At 36.1% G+C, this 23,323-nt stretch overlaps 1 protein-coding gene and 1 long non-coding RNA gene across 3 annotated transcripts in view; one reads left to right on the top strand and one right to left on the bottom strand.

Annotated features, from left to right (window-relative positions):
- The window catches only part of LOC147916956 (uncharacterized), a 42,666-nt gene extending 29,549 nt beyond the window's left edge, over positions 1-13,117 (top strand). Inside the window, exons 2-4 of one of the 2 annotated variants that reach the window (XR_015552142.1) lie at positions 2,297-2,439; positions 10,288-10,380; positions 12,717-13,117. This is a non-coding gene — a long non-coding RNA (uncharacterized LOC147916956). The remainder of the gene's footprint in view (positions 1-2,296; positions 2,440-10,287; positions 10,381-12,716) is intronic. The other variant, XR_015552141.1, reaches the window with a different exon arrangement.
- Positions 4,861-22,413, bottom strand: LOC101393495 (phospholipid scramblase family member 5). Its single transcript, XM_004419276.2, has 8 exons — positions 21,780-22,413; positions 16,768-16,931; positions 12,280-12,322; positions 11,096-11,316; positions 9,154-9,315; positions 7,375-7,536; positions 5,056-5,138; positions 4,861-4,968 (listed from the first exon to the last, which is right to left on the bottom strand). Exons 1-7 carry the CDS (start codon positions 21,790-21,792, stop codon positions 5,100-5,102), a joined length of 804 nt encoding a protein of 267 aa, XP_004419333.1. The 5' UTR covers positions 21,793-22,413; the 3' UTR covers positions 4,861-4,968; positions 5,056-5,099.
- Between the last annotated feature and the right edge of the window lie 910 nt (positions 22,414-23,323).

Here is a 23,323-nt window from a genome sequence, read left to right as displayed (position 1 = left end):
TAACATCCAATCTGGCCAATTGTATGAACTATAGTACATGTCACTAAGTACAATGCTCGTTATTTTTTATGGCAAAAAATGTCGTAATATAAGAAATAGACAAAATCCATTTGGATTTAGAGAATTTTCATTAAAAATTCTTTTTCTTTTTAAGATAATCCACAGTTTCCAAAACAAAATATTAGAATAAAGGGAAAAAATCAAAGTTTATATAAAGGAAAAATTGCTCAATTTGAGAGCTCAAAATATTATAAACAATAATGTCTTTTCACTCTACTTTTAACAATTAAAGAAAGTATGACAGAACTGTAAAAATAAGATAAGAGTAAATTCTGAAGTATTAAAATTTTATTTTCTATGTTTATTCTCATTTTGATAAAAAACAACAAATCTAAAATAAATGTATATAAACCTCTAATTAAGGTTCAAATGAATACAAATTTTAGCTTTTAGTGAACTGCTGCATCTGCTTTCTGGGCTATGCTCTGATTCTTCAAATCACCTCTCAAAACCTCTCTTTTGTAGGGAAATATAGGTGATTTACCAAATGAGTTTTAGTATCTTTCCTCCAGAACAGTGTGGATAGAGAAGGATATTCAAGGGTTTTTTTTTGTTTTTTTTTCCCCCAGTATCTGTGGGTTCACTCAGACTCAGTTTCTGAGTTCAATCTAGTTTCTAAATAATTTCCAAAGCCCTCAGGGGATACGTTGGTCAAGTACAGAGCAAGTCCATATGGCCAAGAGAAGAAGCTCTGCTTTGAATCATGATTTGGCACTGCACCTTGGAGGACACCTGCGCACAGTGCAGTGGGAAGGCACAGCCTCGTTGCCCAAGAGAAGTCTGCACTCACTAGGCACATCCTATACTCCTGTGGCCTCTTCATTCTTGGTGAAAAACTATCATGGTTCTCACTTCAATGCCTTTGTGCTGTGCTCTTGGCTTGGAATTTTCTCCCAGGTCTACGTGTCCTGGCTTTGACCCCATCTGGCTGCAAGGACACAATCTCATCTCATGTGTTATTTTACTCTCTAAGGTTCTAACCTCCCACCCTAAATGCTTCCTCTTTTTGTGCCTTCAGGTACATTCTTTCATCACAGCACCTGTAACACTGAATTGCACCTGTTTTGCTGAGTGGCACGGCCATACCTTCAGTTTCCCACAATGGAAACGGGCTGGAGAGAAACTGGGGCTTTACCCTTGAGTTCTTAATATCCCTTGTATCCCACATCCAACCAAATACCAGGTTTCGTCAATTCTCTTCCAGACCTTGCCACGCAAGACTATGATCTAGGCCCCGGCCGCTCTTCCCACTGCGTCTCACACCTCTCTCCCTCTTGTTTACTGGACTCCAGTTGCACAGGCTTCTTTTGTTTCTCAAACTTGCCCAGCAGGCTCCTCACGCAGAGCCCCTGCTCTTGCTTTGCCATCCGCCTGGAACTCTCTTTCCCCCCAAATTCTGATGAATTGCTGCCTTTTTTCCTTTCTCTGCTCAAACGCAACAGCAGCTTCCTTTCTGTCATTTCCTTATTCTGAATTATTTTCTTCATGGTTTTGGGAATATAAAGTTCTCACTCTCCTAGGAAAAAACCGGTGGTTCGTTCATCATAGCAGTGAGTCACAATCAAAACCAGGATTAAATGTGTTTAATCACTCAGTGATCGATGACAAAAATGCAGGCACTTCTGAAGGAAAATCAGTAACACCCCTGCCATCAACTTTAGAAAACTGGATCAGCGGCAGAAGCTTCAGTCCAGGGAACAGATCTCTGCGAGTCAGCCAGTCAGCAAGTCTTACTCGGCTCAGCATGTTTCCATAGCTAAAGTCAACACGCCAGCTTCTAAACTCCACACTTTTCCAAAAGCCTGTATGAGCTCTCTTTTTTGCTTATAAACTTACAAGCTCAGATCTCCCTTGCCTGAGCAAGCAGTAAATTCAGCTCATTATTTTAGATATTGAGTAACAGACTCTTTATCAGTATTTATGATCACCTGTGATTACAGGATATCTTTGTTACCTGTTTGTTTATCATCCATCTGTATTAGAATGTAAGCTCCAAGAGGGCAGGTCCCTTGCTGCTTTGTTCACTGATGGGACTTCATGCTGACAGAGGCACCTAGCACATATGAATGTCACAAATATTTGTTGAATGCATCTTTTAGAGTAGGAATAATTGCCACTTAGCATAATATCCTCACGGCCTAAAATAGTGCCTGGTACCTACAAGTAATTACATGAAATATTAGTTAAATAAATGAATGAATGAATTCACTGTCCATGCATGTTTTGTATTTGCTAGGGACGTCCTTGAAGTAAACCAGAGATTATTCAGATTTCTGTGGGTCCGTATGGTTCTCGTAAACTCATCTCTTTCTTCAGAAATACGCTAGATGAGAAGACGCCCAGTTGCCTATTTGACGTCTCCTCTTGCAAGATTCAAAGGTATTATAAATTCTATATGTTTAAAACCGAATCCATGCTCTTTACTCCCAAGCCAGATCCCCTTCTACTGTTCTCTCTGTTAGTAAATGGCACAGGCCAGAAATCCCCCTTCTCCCTTGAATCTCCGTTTTCAACCCAGCGTCAAGTAATGGTGATGTTACCTCCTAAATACATTTTGAATCTGCTCACTTCTCTCCCTTTACATGAGTGCCACATTAATCCAAGATACCATTAGCTGTCACCTAAACTACTTTAGTAACCTACTAATTGGTTCATGAGCATCCTCTCCAGCCCTCTCACCAATCTAATCTTTAATCAGCCAACTCTTTCCTTATAAACTTTTATCAGATGCTTTGCCAATAGGACAGGATCTAAAATCTTTAACATGGCCTACAGGCCCCATTCATCCTCATCTTGTACCATATTCCATCTCACTGTCTGAATTTTAGTCACTAGTCTTCTTGAAGATTGTCACTTGAGATTGTCATGTCCTCCTCTTCCTCCATCACAGAACTTCTGTGAACGTTAGTACCTCAGCCTAAAACATTCTTCCTTCTGCTCCTACTTATTCTTCATATATTAAATCCACCACCACTCCTTCACCCTCTGACCAAATCAAATGCCCCTACCTTACTTAGCAGCTTGCCAGGTGACAAATGGGCAACGTGAGGAGGTTCAGGAAGACTCCATGGTAGGTGTACAGCTGCATGGCTAGCGCACTGCAGGCTAGACTCAAGGTGATGTCTGTCACACACAGGACTTTTCGTCCCTGCCATGACTGCCCTGCTCCCAAAACGCGGGTGATACCGGCTACACTGAAGGAATGGATGAGATGACTAGGAGAAAGGTAGTGTGTGATTTTTTTTTTTTTTGTGAGGAAGATCAGCCCTGAGCTAACATCTGTTGCCAATCCTCCTCTTTTTACTGAGGAAGATTGACCCTGGGCTAACATCTGTGCCCATCTTCCTCTACTTGATGTGGGATGCCGCCACAGCATGGCTTGACAAGCGGTGCATTGGTGCATGATCGGGATCTCAACCTACGAACCACGGGTCGCCACAGCGGAGCATGCACACTTAACTGCTAAGCCACTGGGCCAGCCCTGGTAGTGTGTGCTTTTCAAACATGGTTATTTTTTGGTGGTTAGTGCTTAAACTGTTCTGCCCCACCAGTAGATCTTTGATGGTTTATTGAGGCAATGCATAGTTGCTGCCTGCCAAAGGAGGGGGCTCTCAGAAAAGGAGACCCTTTTCCTTTCCATCTTATGCAACATAAAGCTCTTACCCAGAACCAAAACTAAAGTGATATTTGTGGGCTATTTGGGGAACTTAACTACCACATATAATGTTATTTCTAGATGATGGATTCCTAACTCCAAACAATTCACTTAGTAACAGATGCTTGGAACGCATTCCCTTTACTAGGTGGGGGATGGACTGGAGTTCCTCTAAACACCTTGACGTGTGCGTGGACATTTGGAAAGTGTTTGTGTAATTCTAAAGGAGAGCCTAAATGGCCACGTGGTGCTTTGCTTAAAACAAATTTGTTTCCTCATTTTGAAAAGGGGAGAAGAACTGTTGTCATTCATAAAAAAGAAATGTTCCTCTTGTGCGGGCCTTGGAAAAGTGTGGATAACTAGACGTAGTAATCTGGAGGTCTCAGAAAACATTCAAGTGGAAGGCATTAATGCATTGACTTGACTGTGCTCCCTGGGCTTCTGCGTTTGCCTCAGGGATGAAGGCTTTGTTGTTTGTTTTTGTTTGCTTGTTTCTACGTCCTGGAATGGTCCATTTTTCAGAGCCTTAGATTCCTTTTTTCCCCCATTATTTTATTGAGGTCATATTGGCTTATAATATTAGATTCATTTTTTGACTGAATTTTCTCTGCAAATAGAAAAAAGTTTCTGCTCCATACCACCGATTTTACTAACTTAGAATCCTATTTTTATGCTTATTTAAATCTCTAGCATGGGTATGCATTTAAAGCATACTTTGGTTTGTAAATATTAGCCTTCTTATGGAACCTAAGTCTGCCTTTTGCCACTAGAACGAATTAATTTGATCTATCTTCCGTTTCATCTTTAAACGTATTATTTACCCAACTTTTAGCTTTTCTAATGTAAAGTAAAAATGTCTCACTACAATAAGAAGATTAATAAACAAATTAAAAAAGACTACTTACGAAAAAATATTTTAGAAATCCAGTCCTTTTGATTAGTAACCAGCCTTAGTATCAGAAAAACTTCAAAGTGCTCTCTAAACATTGAATTTTCATCACTGATGCTGCAAGCTTTAGTCTCATCTTTCATGCTTACCCATGCAATAACTTCAAAAGGATAAGAAGAGAGAATGGTAATCTCTCAAATCAACGTTGTGCTGGGCCAGTAATCTTGTCTTTCACTATTATGCATTCACAACTGGATAATTGCTTCATTACACTATGCTTTAATAAATATAATAATTAACATTTTGTTACAAAAAAGCAAATACTCAAACCATTCAGAAATGAAATCCAGATCCCAAGGGATTTCTAGAAGAAAATGAAAAAGAATTAGACAGCATCAAATATAGACATCTTCAAAGGGGAAGAGATCATTTAAACTCGCCTTTTACTTACTGAAATGTGTTCTGCGTATTTTATGGTTTTTGTCATCTTGCTTGTTATAGTCCAGCCAGTGAATGTTCAAAGAACATAAAATCCTACAAATAAATAAACTGAACATGAGTGAATTTACAACAAGGCAACAAGTGAGATCAAGAGTCTCACATGTAAGCTTTGGTTATATGAAGCAATTAATTTTTCCCAGTGGTATTCCAGCAACATGTGATGTATCACTAGGAGAAAAATCAAAAGGTTTTAAGCTTCATGACACTTACATGTCTAATTTTCAGAGCACACATAACTTGAAAACCTTGTCTGAATCAGCATGGTATCATCAGTCAAAATTTTGCGTGATCAAGACTTTGCCGAGTTAGATTGTAGGGCATTCTGGGTCAGTGCAGGAAGTCGTAATGGACAATGACCTTTGAACAGGCGTTAGATATATCATAATGGACCATGTGGTCAGTACCAGGTAGTCCTCCGAGTAAGTACTGAGAACTGTACCAGAGAGAACTTGGGAGGGGATTAGAGCTGGGGTTGTGGAGTGGTGGCCTGGAATCAGAGGAGACCAAAACTTAGGCTGTACTTGGGAATTTTGCTGTTTGGATCGAGGAACATCCTCACACTGGCACCTTTCTGAAGGTCTCTCACCACGAGGTAATAAAATGGAGAGTATTTAAAAATTAAAAACATAATTCTTCCTATCAAATTATATATAGAAGTAAGTAATTTATCATGGTAATACATGTGAGGAATTGTTTTAAAAGCTATATTTGCAAAAAATAGTGCCAATGTTTTATAATATTATGGTGAAAAGGAAAAAAATGAAACGGATGGGAGTCATTAGATATTCTCAGTGAGTATATTTCTCCCTCAGACATGGGAATTAAAGAGTTTTCTTTTAACAGATGATTGGGTGTTATCTAGATCAGTGCTTCTCCGATTTACAGTGCGTAGGGAATTGTTGACAGTACATATTTGCCATCAGCCTGTTACAAAAAACAGGTGAGTAGAGTAGATGAAAGATAATCTGTTTTTTAATATAAACATTGAGTATGGGGCTTAATCCGAAGGGCCAAATTCAGCTTTTGGGAAAAGGGTGTGTGTAAGTGCATGTTTGGAGGGATTGGTGTTGAAGTGCAGAATGATCAAAAATGGAGAAATGGAGCAGGAGGCAGCAAATTAAAAGCCCGTCAAGTGGATAGAGGAGAATAGGGAAGTGAAGAAATATTAGGTGACCAGCAAGACTGACCAGACTTGGTTAGATTTGTAGATGAAAATGGGAATTGAGGGTAAGTGACAACTTAGTAAGTATAAAAACCTAGCACTCTACATATATTAATTCTACCTCCCACCAATGATAGGGAATCAATACATTAAAATAATTCCTCTAAAGCTCCTGGAGAAATAATCCTAATATGTATATTTTTATTTAAACTCTAAGTACCTGTCAGTGATGTCACCAGGGAATTATTTTTAGTTAATATATTTCCCAAGTGTCTTTAGATGAGACTGAATAAATAGGGCCAATTTCTCCCCGCCACAGCAGCACACATTAATATAACCATAAGATTGGATTCTAAGGCGCTGAAGAACTACAAAATATGAGAGGTAGAATGTAGGTTTATTTTAAAATTCCATGGGTTTTTGTGGGGTGCATTGAGAATGATAAGCAGTAAGGGAGATCCAGGGGGGACATCAGGAACAGGAAGGAGATGGCCGAGCATTTGGCACAAGTATTACCTAACTTCTATTCTATCACCAATCTCTGCACCAAAGAAAAAACTGTTTTTAATGCAATTGTAAGTTGGAAAGAAAGAACAAAGACATAATATCTTTGTAATAATAGAAACTGGTACATATTAACTCATCCCTGTCATTGCACATTTGGAAGGGCAAGAAAACTGCACTTCTCACACTCTGAATATTGCCTGGCTCTTTGTTAAACAATGAAACAGTCCTGAACTTTACCCAGGATAAATAATGTGATATTTATGTTTACACATTTTTCAGTGAAAGTGAAAATGAGCCAAAAATCTAAATGGAAGTTGAAAGAGAAGGGTAGCTCAGATTTTGAAGAAACGATGTGTAGGATGCGGTGGGGCATCAATCCCTGCGGAAGAGGGGGTATGAGGACCACTGAAGAACGGCTGTCTGATGGAAATGAAAGCTCCTACATTCTGACTTCTGAAGACTGTTGGTCCCCAACCAGCCTTCTATGCATATAACTTCCTCTTTGGGGTAAACGCTGTGTAAAATGGAGTTGGTGCTGTAGTAATTGACAAGCAAAAAGGAGAGACGTAAATCCCCTACGCTCCTTAAGACCCTACTTACAAAGAGGAAACAAGCACCAATCATGGCGGCTTTGACCGTCACATCCAGATCCACAGGAACGTGAATTCCAAAGTTGTCAGCGTTGGTGAAGACGTCGTTTACAAATCCTGACCAGTACTTTGAAATCTTCCCGATTGTGAGCTTCTCATTAATGGTCTTCACCTTCGAAAAGAAAATGTTACATTTGAAGGTGAAACAGATGGTTTTACATTTCTTTGTATGTTGACTTCATGAGAGAGATGAATTATTTTATTCATCATCTCTAAATGACAATTCAGTGTTATTCATTCCTGTATATAAACACAGGTTTGTAGATTTAACTTTCCAGTTCACTCTTCAGGAATTTTGCTTTTCTGACAGTTTTGTAATCCAACATAATTCTTTTTTTTCTTTGCTTTTTGTATGCAGAAGGAAAATATAATAGCAATAAATAATTAAGGCCTGGCTACCACAAGATGGCAGCAGGTACATAGTCTCAATTATATGGTCTAATCATAAAGGTAATTCCTTTACCTGAGCTCCAGATTTTAAACCTGAATTCTTGATTGAAAAAAGAAAAAGAAAAAGAAAATATGTTTGAGAAAGATTTTAGAAGGAATTAACTTCATTTCTAGGTACAATTTGTTAACTTTTAAATTTTTATTGCTAAGATTTTATAATTACAAAAAAATTTAAATATTATCAGGCATTGCTTAATCTCATTTTTATATTATACTCAGACATTTACTAGATCATTCCTTTATAACTAAACCTAAATCCTATTTTTGTATTAAAAAAGCCCTAATGTACCACACAGGAAATTCAGACTAATTTGACATCAAAAGTCTATAGTCCTTCTCAGCTAGGAGTCTATAGTTAAACTTTATCAACTATTTATTTGCTTGACCTGTTTCCCATTCAAAGGCTGAAAGTGATTCAATGTAAACTTTCACTTTATGTATGGCAGTAGAATATAGAAAATAGAGAAAGTTACTTGGGACATCCCTATACAATGAATACTAAAATTCTTATGTTTAAGTTCTCCTCAATCATAGGGCATATTTTCATACTTTACTCTTAGGAAAGCCAGGCCAAGTCCTTTCCGAGTGGGGTGGAGTTAGGACAGCTCATTTTGCAAAATTTATGTTGTGTTTTATGTGAATAGTGTTCCCTAAACTCCCACAAACTGAATGTCTTAGGTGGGATATACATGAATGAATGAAAAATAAATATACACTTTAAATTAGACCATCTCCTCTGTCTAAGATGTATTTCTAGGAAAAGCTGTTGAGATAGTTCATATTGATACAGATTGAATTTGCAACTACCTATTTTTTTGGGGGACATTCAATTTATACAGATATGTTTATATGAGAGCAGATTGTTTTACAAAACAAAGTTACCAAGTCCTGTGAACATAGCTTTTAAATTAGTGATATTTTAATGGAGTGTGCTTCTGAGATGAGATCTGAACTGGGATATATTACCATCAGGGCTGTAGGAAAGAAGAAATAATTTAGGCAATTCTAAAGTATATATGTTTGCTTTATACCATGGGTGTTGTAATTCCACACACATCAAATTTTTGTAGTAAGGTTTTAAGTAAGTTCTTGGACTTTGTTATCTCTGGAATTATGAGTTATTATTGGCATGTACAATATGGGCTTATTACATTACTTCACAAATATATTATTTTCTAAATTTATTTCAGAGATATTTCATTTGCACATTTAAAAAATTGAATTATGTTGCAAAAAGTCAGGACCTACGTGAAAACTTCCTTAATGTTGTTAATCATACCTCAAAATCCACATCACCAAAACAGCCACATGTTGCACAAGGACCAACAATTTTCAAAACATCTTCTTTGTTTGCATTTTGGATTGTGAATTTAGGCAGAAAGGGATCCCACTTCTGTGTAACATAACCAACTATAGTACCAGGAGGAGCTTGGATTTCTAACTATAAGAAGAGATAATAATAAAATAAGATTTTCTAAGGTTATTGTATTTTAATTTTACTATAATGACAATTTACTTCTAAGTAGCATGCTGTTATGAAATTATTTCCGTATTCTACAAATCATTCTAAATATATGCTTCTAAGGAAGAAAAGCAGTGGTGTTTTTTTTTTCATATTTTATAGAAACAAAGAAATTCACTGTATAGATATATGTTTGGGTCTACACAGTAAAATTCCATGTCTTCGATCTTACTTCCCTCCAGAGAACCCATCCCAGAACTCCGCTCTGACCCTGGGGCACTGGCCTCTGCCGTTTTTGTTCCAAGCATGACAGTTGGTCAGGTCTTGAAGCTGCTTCTCTTCAGGGACCTCATATCTACTCTCTCTCAGTTGTTGCCACCAACACACATCTATTTTTAAGCCTCATTTACCAATTATTAAGTATTCATGAATGTTTTTCTCTTCGGATTGTCAACTTCCAGCTTCTGTGTGTTCAATTAAAAACAAATACTTCTTGCAGAGTTACAGTTATTACACACTAGTGTGATTTCTGGTTCACTTCTTCCAAAGTGTTAACAACTAGCAATTGCATTTTCAGGCTTTACTTTAGATTTTACTCCATTATCCTTCATTCTCCTAATTTCTTTATTTTCCATCATATTGTATTTCAACGAATTTATGTAGTCAAATCAAATGCTTTGTAAAATAAGCTGGAGGTGGGTGCAAATAATGAAAATTGTTTGCTTTTAAATCAATCCAACTCTCCATCATCTGATCTTATTTTGTCTTTTCTTATTTATTTTATGTATTAAGTTCATAGTCTTAAGGGCATGTCTGGAGTGTTCTTGGATAGGCAAAGGTGGTTTCAATAAGACTGCTTAGAATTATATAGATTTGTTCTGTGATCACTTTGAAAATGATTGATTTAAATTAACCTCCTTCCATATTAACATTTATTTCCCATTGTGCTAGGGAGAGGACTTCTACGTGGGTGCTCAGTAGGGCTGTATTAAGGACACCTGGATCAAGTCCCATTTTTGACGTTTCCCGGATGTGTGATCACAGGTAAGTTGCTTCCACTCTCTAAGCTCCAGTTTCCTCTTGCAAAATGTGGAGAGTAGAACCTATTCTTTCTAGCTCATAGAGATGCCATGATGTCAAAGACATCAAAGTAAATGTTCTGTATCAACTTAACTGCATTATGTCAGTGTAAGTCATTGTTATAGGTCCATTAAACAGTGACGAAAATCTATTATGTATTAAAATAATATAATTGAATGATTTCCTCTAGGACAATAGCATTGTCTTTGCCAAACCTTGAAGTTTGTCATAAATGGACGAATGGAGTGTGAGATTCAGTACTAAAAATACAGACTAACCAAGAGAACCCCATGGAAGAGTTCAGTATCACTCAGCACTTCCTGAACTGTGCTCCAGTTAGAGAAGACGAGGGGTAGAATTGCTTAATGGTGGAACCTATAGATATTACAATTACATGGCTAACATAGAGATTCAGGAGGATGTGCCTCATTTGCATGATGAATGAGCTGTCTTGACCAGTTAACATCAGGGAAGCCACTATAGTTTTTGGTTGGAAAGGAAAAAAACTTAGTGACTCACTGAATCCTCAAGCTATTCTGATTCTAAAGGAGCAATGTACTAATTCAAACAATTGAAAGGTTAATTGCCCCACAGATTCAGAGGAATGCTATTTATTAAAGAAATCATTGCTAATCATTTCCAATGTGGGGAAAAAAGCAGACTCAAAGCAATGGCGGACCTCTTGTAGGGAGCAAGGGCACCAGCAGCTGCTACACCTCAGGGGCCTGTTTACTGTCATCACCTCCCGACCAGAGTTGTCTATGACCTTCAGAGTGCAAGCGCGCAGTGTGGAGCAGAAAGTACGATTGAAGCAGATGCTTTCTTCCACTGCAAAGTAAATTCTTTGTCCCAAGCTGTTTTTGATCTCATATTTGTTGGAGGTCTCAGTCCCAAGTATCACTAATGGCACAAAAAAAAAATTCATCAAAATAATGCTGTTGCTTAGTACCAAAACCTTTAAGTAACTAAAAGGGGTAGTGTTATTAAAAGAAAACAGAGTGACTGATTAATTATTAATTATATGGTCTCCTCTTTACACAAATCTACTTCTGTGCTCTAAAATTTGAGAGCTTGGCCATGGAAATCAAAATAAATTCTGAGAACAAAGCTGTGAGATTAATAAATGTTGATTCCAGGTATATGGCCTACTTGGAAACATGTATTACTACTTTTCAACCAAGGAGGCAATGCTGTAAAGAGGAATCTAGCCCTCAAAGAATAATTCTGTCACTGTTATGGGATTTCCTGGGACAACTCACACTGATAGTAATGATTCTGTCCAAAGTCTCTATCTGGTAATGTAGCTACAGCTGCATGCTATCCTGCTATCTATTTATTGCAATTTTGACACTTTAGGAATAACATAGAATATTAAGGACAAAAAGTACTCAAGTAATTTGTCTTCAGTTAGTCATCATTGTAAATTTGTGTATTGTTAAATAATTTGCCTGTCTGATAAATCGTTGATGAAATGATAAAACAGTGGAATTTTGTTTTGACGGGTTTTAGGTTTTTAGTCTCAGCCTTGATTTCCATTTCTGGAATTATTAAGAAAATTTAAATTATTATCAACCATGGAAATGATCAAATATCTTTTATTATTTCAAGATTAAAAATAATGTTAGATTCCTAATGACAATATCCTCAAAGACTTGGAGAGATGTATACTTTTGGGTTTATTTATATCAGACTAATAATTTTACTTTGAACATTTATTTAAAAAAATAGACCTAGTGCTCTTTTTGATCTAATTCTATCCTAAACATTTAACTTTATTGTCGATAAAATATCTAGATGTAGAGAAACTGCTGAACCTAAAGTATTTTCAACAGTTTTATTAAGTACAGAATATCATATACTTACTTCCAAGAAGCTCCACTTGCTGATGTATAATTATCAGGTCTAACTGTTAAAGGATGAGAAAAAGGAAAGAAAAAGTATTACATCACAGCTCTTGGAAAACCTTTGGAAATATTAGTATGGACCTGTTTACTAGATCATGTGCAATTAGGTGATTTCCATGTTCTCTATTAGGGTTGAAAACAGCTCACATTTTATATGAAAAAGATGATGACATGTTTTTTTATTCAAGTAAATATTAAAAAGGACAAAAACCCTAAAAATTCCAAAGTAGAATTCCCAGAATAATAATAGGATTTGTGGTGAACTCTGTGTTCTTTCTGTGGTAATGGGATAAAAATGTAGCACCCAGAAACAAGACTTGGAGAAGATTTTTAAACAATCTCTGAATAATAATGCCTAAGAGGTTTTAAAATGCTCATTTTATTTTTTTACGAAAGGAAACAAAACAACAATGACCTGAGTGCCTGGCCTGTCCTCTTAGCCCAGCCTAACTCCACTTTCACTTGTCGACAGTGCTGCAACTCACTCCTCACCGTGATGGAATGTCTTTGTTGAAGCTCAAAGAGGTTATTCTATAAGTTTTTCGCATTCACACCTTCCTTTGGACTAGAAAAAAACCCCGGAAATCCTGCTGATGCCAACAAAATACCAGTTTAAGCAGAATAAGAGTTATGCCACTAAATGCCTGACATCATAAAATTTGCTTTATAGAATTAAAAATAAAGTTAATTTACAGAGATAAAGTATCCACAGATAGTTGAGAAATGACTGTATCAAAAAGTATACATCGCAAATTGTTTTTGTAAAGGAAATATTAAAAATGTGTTCTTAGAATGAATTTTCTCTGTGTATATTTTAAATTTGGTATTCAGTACTCGAAGATCCACTCAGGTCAAGTCATGAGCACTGAATACAGTGCGATCATTGTCTTTTCTAACGCTTCATTCTGTTTCCCCTCAAAGTTCTCTTCACATTGTTCTCCCGTCACAGTACTAAACTTACTGGGAACTGTTAAACCGAAGTATTCATGACCAATATGTGGTATTGATTTGGCATCACAGGCCCAGGAAATTTGAAGTTGTATTATTTCCTTCCTTCTCCTTGTATATTCTGAGGTGGAGGTAAAACTAATATCATTTCCTCTATTTAAATCTTATTAATGATAAAAGAGTGCATGTGGCCTCTTTTTTTTAAGATTCACGAAAAGCATTTTTCCAAAAACAATTTATGATTTAAGATATTCTAAAACCTATTTTAACAAGTATGGCAAAAGCTTTAAAAAAACTAGAATCAGTTTTTCCAGTGTGCTATTGTTAGTTCTGTTCTCCTCTTTTGAGGAAAATGAAGGGTTGTGGGAAGAGGAGAGGTCAGCCTCAAAAAGGATATCCACGATTATTTGGCAGTGGATCTATGTAGAAGGAACTTAGGGATGGAGAAGAACCGTGGGGGAAGCCCAAGGTTTGCGTTTAGGAACTTTGAATATCAGTGTCATGGATCAACTTTTAGTCTTGAAATTTAGTGACTTTCAGTTGAGATGCATTCCACAATGACAAGGTAAGTTGTGCCTTTCTAATATCTAGTAATCGCAGTTGTTTATTTAATGACTACGTGAGGTAGTCACGTAGTGACTAGTGCTAGATATTTTGACGTGGAGTCTGACTGAATCCTCACAAAACTCAGAAAGATAGACATCATTACATTTTACATATGAGGAAATAATCCTAGAGAGATTAAGTAGCTTGCTCAAGATCACAGAGCTTGTAAATTGTTCGGCCAGGACTGGAACCCAGGCCATATTGCCGCCAATTTTGACATGCTTTCTACTCTGTGTACCAGCCTCACTAAACTAATCTTAGGAACTGGGAGAGACAATTCTTAAGTGACACCATGGGACTTCTGAATACCTTTCCTCCCCATTTTCTCTGGTCTTATACTCACCCCATCCTCTGTAAGAACATTTGATATGATCTATCTCTGTGGGCAAACCTCCTGGATTTGAGGGTCTTGTTTTTGGTTGTTCTTGTAGTTTCTTTTAAATAGCCCTGGGCCACTTATAAACTATGGTCCAAAAGAGCCCTTTCCATCCTTTGCTATTAACTGATGGACTAGGAATTGTTGGAAACTTTAAACAGATTAAATCATATATTCAGGTGCCAGGACAGGTAAAGCACTCAAGTATGAAAGCTATAGAATGGAAATCCAACGACAGCCTTGGATCCATAGCCTAAGAATCAATTCTTACATATAATATATCAGGTTTACAGGTATCAGTGATTCCATTTAATATACGTACTTCAAAATAAATTGGATCTTTACATGTGTCTTTGTATGCTTTAACTCACTACTCTTAACTATAGGTGACTAAATTATAATAATTATCCTTTGACACCTATAGGATAAAATGTTATTGACTATTATGAACATGTTAATCCAATCTGGAAAGAGAATGTATTAGTTTTGTTCTTAGGTGTAACCTACATAAACAACACATATGTATATACATATATACATATATATGTATATACATTTATGTCTGTAAAAACATCATATGTGTGTGTATATATATATATTTATATACATACCTGGGAGTTTACTTTTAAATTGTTAATGAAAACAAGATTTTCAATAGTCATTGGATGGACTTGATTAGAAGAGAATAAATGATTTTTTAAAATTTTACTTTAATTTTTTTAATTTAGAAGAATTTCTATTGTATATTTTTCTGTTTATTTGTTGAAGAATGTACTATTTCCAAATATTCATAATTTTATTTAATTCTTATGTTTTTTAGATAAAAGTTAACATATAAAAATTCATTTTACATATGTCTCTTACTGACTCATGGTATAAAACTTTTAAAATGCTCATTCGTCCTATTATATGTGCACTGCTTTAAAGCAAATGTGTTCTTTTACTATAGAGAGTATAAATTATCTTTCCCTTTGAAGTAAAATATTCAACAATTTGTGGCATATTTTTGTTTTCTGAAAAAGATTACCGAAGGTATATTTTTGGGAATTGACTTCATTTTGGAAGTGAAGCCAGTGGGTTCATATCTCTATTTCTTGAATGCAGAAACAATGTATTCATGTCAAGCATCTGGCTCCGGGTGTGTCATCACTCATGGATGGAAAAGGAAGATGTGATGACCATATGTGATCATCAAACCTCAGCCCTCTGGCACTGGTATATCACTTTTATACTTGGCAAAACCTTGTCTGACAACATTCCCAAACAGCTTGCAGCAGTTAATCAACTCTAGGCAGCTATTACAGCTGATCCTTTCTGCAGATGGAAGATGGTGGGTTAGCTCTTACAGCTCTTTTACATATCTCCCTGAGCTCTCCAGTCTCTAAAGTACATTTGTCTGCCAGTGGGTTTCTGGAGAAGGCATCTGCAATTATAAACATTTTCCCAGGAACATATGCTGCATGCAGCTTAAACCCTATCAGGCATAACAGAAATCTCTTGTACCTTAAGGGAATTAACACAGAGATTTGATTTTGATAAAGGAGATAGACTTTATATTTTGAAAGAATGCCAAACAAGCTGAAAATTGCAGCAGATGTGCTGACATCTCAATATTAGTGTATTTCTAATCTTTCGTAAGATAAAATACAAAAACAACTATAATATACATAAATATCAATAGCTATTTATGTGCCATATGAGTTAGATGATGATATTTCTTGATTGATTTATTTTAAGGCTTAAATCACCGCTTGCTCTCCAATGACTAGAACAGTGACTATATCTAATAATAATAATATGATCTTTCAAGCAGACTGGCCTGGAGATGCAACAGTATCAGAGGACAGAAATGCTAACTTGATAACTTGCTTTCTCTTGGATTTCTATCCGTCTTTTGAGATTCAGTCAAAGACATTGAACTCTCGGCTCATTGTGGAAGTCTCTCCTGAGAACTTTGATCCTTAACACCCTTTCTCTCCTCTGTACACCTGCACAAATTTAAATTGAGTGCTTATCTGTCTTTAGTACAGAACCTTGCACTTTTCGTCAACATTTTTTGTCTTTGCCAATTAGGTTGCAGAATGTTTGAGTGAGAGGGACTAAGTTTTATGCTTTTTATATGCCTTGATTATAGCAAGTACTCAATAAATATTCTTTAATTCAATAGCTGTAGGTGACTAGACATATTATTCAATTCCTCGAGGATGAATTTGCTGACACCTTGAGTAATGAGCAGAAGGAGGATAAATGTGCTAAATGGCTCAATCAAAAATGTTTAGTCTCATCACTCTGTCATATAAATAAGGAAAATAGAAATGATTATAATAGAAATAAATTTCTTCCCAAGTAATAAAGAAGTAAATAAAAGACAAATTTTATAATTTCATGATTTATAATGCTTTTCTTATTTCAGTAAGTTATTCATTGAAATCCTCCAACCTTGGTTGAAAAGCAAGACGCCAAGTTTGTATTCATCTTAAGTGGAAAACTTTTGTAGAAATAGAGAGAGAAAAACACCTGGCTTAAATGTTCTAGACCAGGAGGGAGACTGCCTGGCGGACGGAGACCCGGCTGCCACGCTTGGTGCCCTGGAGTGGGAGGTGAGACCTGAAGGCTGTGGTCTGGGTCTGGAGCTCCAGGAAGAAAACCAGCCAGATCTCTGCTTCTTTGGTTCTGTGCATCTGCAAGAGAATGAAAATCCCAGCCTGTATTTAAATTTAGGGCATTGCCTGTAGTTTGTCTTATAAGATTTGTCACTTCTTAATTCAGAGGGTAGAGTATCTCCTGCTGCCCCTCACGTTAGTGCCCTATCTTTCATTTTCCCTACTCACAGTCATCACCACTGGACCCCTAAGCCAGAGAAAAAGGAATGTGGAAGACTGCTAGTAGCAGTTGTCAGAAAAAGTTGGATAATTGGGCAAAATAAATGATTTGAGAAAACATATTTTTTGAAGGCAAGTAAAACTTCTGTTTTAAAAGCTGAAAAATTGTAAATTAGAAGAGGAAAATAAATGGTAAAAGGAACTAGATATTCTCTTCTCGTAACAGGATAACCTTAGACGTAGGTTTTGAATCACAATTATGACTTTCAAGGCATATTCTCCCTTCCCCAAATATTATGAGGCTGCCTTATAATTTCCGAGAATATTTTGTCTCTTTTTGTCAATCGTACTGCTATGGCTAGGTTTAATTCAATGGTTCTTGTACTTTACCCTGCATCAGAACCACCTGGAGGGGTTGTTGAAACACAGATTGCTGGGCCCCACTCCAGAGTTTCTGATTCAGTAATTGGGGTTGGAGTGGGGCTTGCGAATTTGCGTTTCTAATAAGTTCCCGGGTAAGCCAATGCTGTTGGTCTAAGGATATACTTTGAGAACTAATGATTTAATTCTGTATAATATGAGAATATTCACAACAAATTTATGGGCTTTTTAAGGGCAGTATAATATCCATTTAGCTTTGATTTCTCAGTATTTTATGTAAAAGCACCCAAAAGTTTTTGCAAGTATGAGTCCCTTTGTAGCTCACCCAATATTACAAAAGATAAAATAATTACAGAATTCTATATTTGGCTTTGATTTTTTTAGAGAATCACTTGTTTTCTATAATCTTGCTAGGTAAAAATGTTACTATTTCAGTTATCTCTTAGATTGAAATTTGAAGATTTGCTATTTACCCTGCATTAGTCTGGAGCCTGTGTAATATTACGCATAAGCCCTAATAAGTGGTGCATGCAAAACCTTCTTGTTAAAAATATAAATTTATAGCCTTTCTACTATTATTTTCCTTTTTCTTCCCACATGACTGCCATTTCAATATCTCTTTCATTAGATATCAATATTTTTTTCAAATACTATCAGTGTTTTTACTTCTGATCTTTGTTAATCCATAAATTATCAGAGTTGTCATACGTGCATTCATTTAGTTGACTACCTCTATGCTGTTTTAGATGGAGTGTAGGTGTGGAGCAAGGTTTGTGACAGGCATTTTCAAATAATAAAGGGGCCATTGTGAGGACAAATAATTCAGACTATTCTAAAGACAAATGAATGGGAAGGACAAGGAAACTGGTTCTGGATTAATGTAAGGAAGACATTTACAACAGCTGCACAAAGTACTCCTTGAACATATGCATCCATGTAATTCACAATAGATTAGAATGGTATCTCTCCAGCGCTGACACCCATATTTATGTCAAGTGTGTGTGTGTGTAGGTTATTCTTCTGAATATTTTAAATCTCTAAAAAAATAAATTTGAAAAAAGAACTGAATTTCCTTTAGAGATAGTAAGTGCCCCATCATTAAGAGTATTCAAACATAGCCGGGATGAGCACCTAGAGATGGATTTAAAAAAAAGCTGGTGAAGGAACATAGGCTTTGAAGGAGTGGTCCTTTGGACTCTGACATAAACTGTTTGTAGTACTGACAGGATTATTAAGGTTGGTGTACATGTGGTGCTAATTGCCAGATGATTCATTCATTTATTTAACCCTAAGGCTATAGGAATGGACCGAGATGGATTCCTAAGTTTATTCTGGTCTGTGACATTTAGAATTTGGACGTGCTTTAGGGTTAGGACCACATGGAAACAAACTTGTCATTTGACCCTGCTAAAACAGAGCTCCATATTGACAATATGATAGCAGTTTGCTTCCCACAAGGACCCCATCCTGAACCTCTCTCAGATCTGAGCAGGCACACAGGCTTTACAACTCTTCTTGTTCTTGAGAGGGGGCCTGAATGGGGGCCCCAGGCAGTAAACTGAGGAAGACTATGTAACACAATTTCAGATTTGGGAGAGAAACTAATGGCCAATATAGCAACATCAACTTGAATGTAATAAAATGCAGCTAACATCCTTTCTTCAGTATGAGTGCCAAAAGCACTGTTGTCATTGACTTTCAGAGAAACATAGAGGCAAAATCGTGATCTAGGGAAAACTAGTTCATAATGATAAAATTCAGAATAGTGGTTCATCTGGGGGGTGAAGGTGCACGGCTATTGACCATAAAGGGAACTTTATGAGGTGCCAGAAATGTTCCATATCTTGATCTTGGTGGGTTACACAAGTGAATCCTGATTTAAAAAATCATGGAGCTTAAGTTTGGTGCTCTTTCTGCACTTTACTGTACACGTTATCCTTCACTTAAAAAAAACTCATGTAGAGATCAATTTCAAATAAGAGCTGGTAAAAGATTATTAGATTCTCTCTTGTCAATTTTATTGTTAAAAAGATTAGCAAATTACTCCAATTTTATCTTGTAAACTGTATTTGCTCTCGCAAAATGCAGTAGATTACTGAGTGTCTGGCAAGTGGCTCTACATTCCTGACTCAGGCCTTTAGGTCCCTAGACTCACAGCAGGTACAGAGGCATTCATGCACTTGGGGCCAGAGCAGGTCATGTCCAATGCCTTTCAGGCGTAGAGTCGCAGTCAGAGACTGTTGGACTCACATTCTGAGGTTACTTGCTTCCTTTTCTGGGATTTCAGTTCACATTGGAGCAGCCTTTGGAAATCACTCCTGTTCAATCCTGGAAAGTCTCATTTTTCTCAAACTTCAAACAAAGTTGGAGAACAACCTGTTCTTAAATTGTGTTTATTTATACAAACAGGGCCCTCCAGCCCACACAAATATTTCTTCAGTTCTAATGGCATCCAATGTTCAGACTGTGCTTTGGTTCAGTGGTGCTGATTGAACTGCCTTCCAAATGTGTGAAATGTCCAGACAGCCTGTATTCCCCCGGAAAATGCTAGTTGCCAACAGTTTCAGGGCCAGAGAACATCACGATGTTATAAATCATGTCTTTAAATATATTTGAAGAAAACTGCCCACAAAAATGTTTTAGGTAACCCGACTTGCCCCCTCACACCAGATTTCTAATTCAAAAGGAAACTTTATTTTCACTTCTTTTAGGTGGCCTAGTTCTTTTGGAGACGTTTTACCCACTTCGTCTGTTAAATATTTTGAGTAGGTTGCAGAAGGAGTGTTAGTTTTCCACTTGAAGTTTGACCTCTAAGTTTAGTCTTGAATCCTTATCATTACTGAACATTACTGCTTCTTTGGTGCATTAATCATATTTTGATCATAATATTGCTTTCTAGTCACAAGTTTCTTCAAGGACTCAGACCACCAGATGAAGAAGGAACTCCTTTGAATTTCTATCTGGCTTTGAATTTCTATCTACTCTTTTAAAAATGTATAAGTAGCTTATAAATATTTCACGTTCTCTGCAACTCTTTACCTAACAGGCTACAGTTGTTGCTGTAACTCCTGTTTTATAAAGTGATGAAGTGTTTTGGACTAGCTGTTAGCTCAGTCTTAAATGAAAGAAAAGACTTGTCAAGGTTTTTTTGTTTGTCTTCAAATATAAAAATGAAGCACACATATATTAAAATTCATGATTTTGATGTTTCACGTCTGTATTTTACAATTTGTTTGAGCTTTCCCAACGATACTCAGGGACTGGTGTACATAAGGTGTTGATGAAAAATGAAAAGATTACCTCATTTTTCCATATTAAATGACATCCAAAAGTGTATTTTGATAAAGAAAGCAAATGAGCATACACGTTTCTTTGAATGGGTCATTAATTTAATTTAGGATATTTTAAATTGGTGGACTCTATTATCCTATTTGTAATTAGGTTAAAAGGTTTCCACCAATTATACTAATCATAATTCTTCAAGCTAAAACTTTCCATTATAGCCTAGAGTTTAATAGTTTGCTCTGATAATGGAATAAAAACACATTATAATTTTATTTTTTTAATATAATTTCACAAGTGTTTTTAGTGAGATTGCAACTCATTACCTTAGAAAACAACCACATCCCTTGTCTTTTGAGAAGATCTTTAAAGCAAGACAGCACTAATGATATTTATACAGTTTTAGGGAATTGAGGAAAAAGTTACCAGTTCCCCCACCAAAGTCTTTAATTAATCTGCTTGCTTAAATTAGTTATTTTCTGTTTGCTTTTTTATATATAATTTACTATCAAAGAAATTTTGAAAGATTTTTACTTCATAGTTCAGAAATATTTACTTATAGTCCAATAAATTTACTAGGATTTACTAATAACACATGCTGAATTCTTTATAATAAATGGCTATATCACATGTTTTAAACTACTAGTGGGAAATTAAAAAATATTGAACCATACTTTAACACTTTTTAGCTTATGTGTGAAAAGTTTTCTTCAAATTTTGGAATATCAACTTCTCCTTGTGTTTGGCATTAAATATTCCCTCTCTAAATTTTGCTCTGCCACTTTTCTTATTAATTCACTATGTTTATACTCATGATAACTAAAACATTGTTTACATCTTAACTTTTACATTCTATCAGATAGTGTTTATTTTTCGTTTAATGCAGCATGCTCCTTGGAGTTAAAATTTAAAAATTCCGATGTTCAAAAGCAATAAATGACAGGTTTTAAAGTATCAATCTCACTGATTGTAACACCCCTACAACTGTATATTTTTAGTCATAATATAAGGAAAAATTTATTAGCTGCCTATGTTTACTCTTACCTTTAGAGGCCATGAAGATGTCTGAGTCACTTCTTCAAAGGCAGCCAGGTTAAAAGAAAAGGCTTTTCTTGTTGCAGTGAGGAGAGAAAACACAGCATGCAGAAATCTTCAGAAGGTGCCTGTCTACTTCATATCAGCTTACGAATAACAGGAAGGGAGCACCTTGCCCACATCCAGAGGGCTGTATTTTATCTCTTTGAACAACGGGGGGAGACGAAGTTATCACCAAGGTAAACACTGCTCAGAAACAGTTGTTATCACTTGGTGGCTGAAGAAACAATTTACAAATAATAAAAACCAGAAAGGAAAATATACAATGCTCAATTCAGGAGTCTTGTTTCCACTCAGTTTTGTAAAAAAACTATTTCTTGGAATATATTCTTTCGCATTCACTATTACACCAGAAATATTCTATTATTCTAATTTCTAGGACTCTCCTGTGTCAGAGACTGTGATAAAACATTCTATCATGTGTAAGTTTCTGACAGTTCCAAATACATTTTCTTATATTTTGAAAATGTTTGAACATCAATATTCTTATTTTTCTTTCAAGATTTCTCCCCACTGTCTCTCCCTCTAACAAACAAACAAGAAGAGAATGTATTCCCCACGATTTATATACATAAATAAATCTTTATTTTCATTTTTAAGTAAATTTGATTAATCAGAGGCATTTGAAAATATAAACCTTCAATAACCTCACCAAGTTAATCGAAACGTACAGGTTATATTTAACTTCATTTACACTCTGGGCAAAAAGAAAACACCATAACCTTGACTAGACAGCTCATTTTTCTCAGTGGAGCTGACCGGGTGACCACGGAGATTTTGCTCACCAAGTCAGTTGCCCTGGATGGCATGATTTGCAAAGGTTGAACTTGCAGGATATACTGCATTATCAGCAACACTGAAATAGTTCAGGGGCCTGAGAAGACGTACATAGTGATGAAAAGTTATAAAGTCAGCTCACAAGTTATACATAGCCAAAAATTTGAGTTCTCCTTATTTGGCAAGGAGAGCTTTCTTTTTCTCGTTGTTGTTTTGAAATGTTTGAGATTAAAAAGAGCTGCAGTTATTTGAATTGTCATTTGGCGGAAAAGGTGTAAATATCGTTAGTATTTTAAAATTAAATTGTATGTGTTCTAAATTTCTTAATGTTTGTCATGGGCCTTTGGAAAAACTTTAATCCAAAGAAACAAAATAGTTATTAACACTATCAAACATGGTATTTTAAATTATGGTCATAATGGACCAGTTAATTTTTACTTTCAAGAGAGCACCAATTTTGAAATAAATATACAAATCTAAGTGAATTAAACATATACTTTGGTCTATACAAGGCCAACCATTGAGGTATTTGGACATGGCCATATGACTGATGGAATCTTCCAACATTTAACCTGCAACGGAGACTTTCCAGGCCATCTGACTTGGTGAAGTGTGGGTACTGCCCATTTCTTCCTTCACATCTTCCTCTGTCCTGCCAAAGACAGCACCAACATTGTTTTTTCTTTTTAAAGGCCCAGCAGATACCAACCTGAAGT

Source organism: Ceratotherium simum, chromosome 5 (genome assembly GCF_057802395.1).
Source record: "Ceratotherium simum simum isolate JZ-2026a chromosome 5, ASM5780239v1, whole genome shotgun sequence".
NCBI lineage: Eukaryota > Metazoa > Chordata > Mammalia > Perissodactyla > Rhinocerotidae > Ceratotherium > Ceratotherium simum.
This window is presented reverse-complemented; position numbering and strand designations above follow the sequence as displayed.

What these genes read in the sequence shown, in the direction of transcription:
- LOC101393495 (XM_004419276.2), bottom strand. An exon ending in GCAAGTGGAGCTTCTTGGAA is followed by an intron (nt 11,317 to 12,279) that starts GTAAGTATATGA and finishes TTGTGCCATTAG; the next exon opens with TGATACTTGGGACTGAGACC. An exon ending in GCCCTTGCTCCCTACAAGAG is followed by an intron (nt 9,316 to 11,095) that starts GTCCGCCATTGC and finishes CTCTTCTTATAG; the next exon opens with TTAGAAATCCAAGCTCCTCC.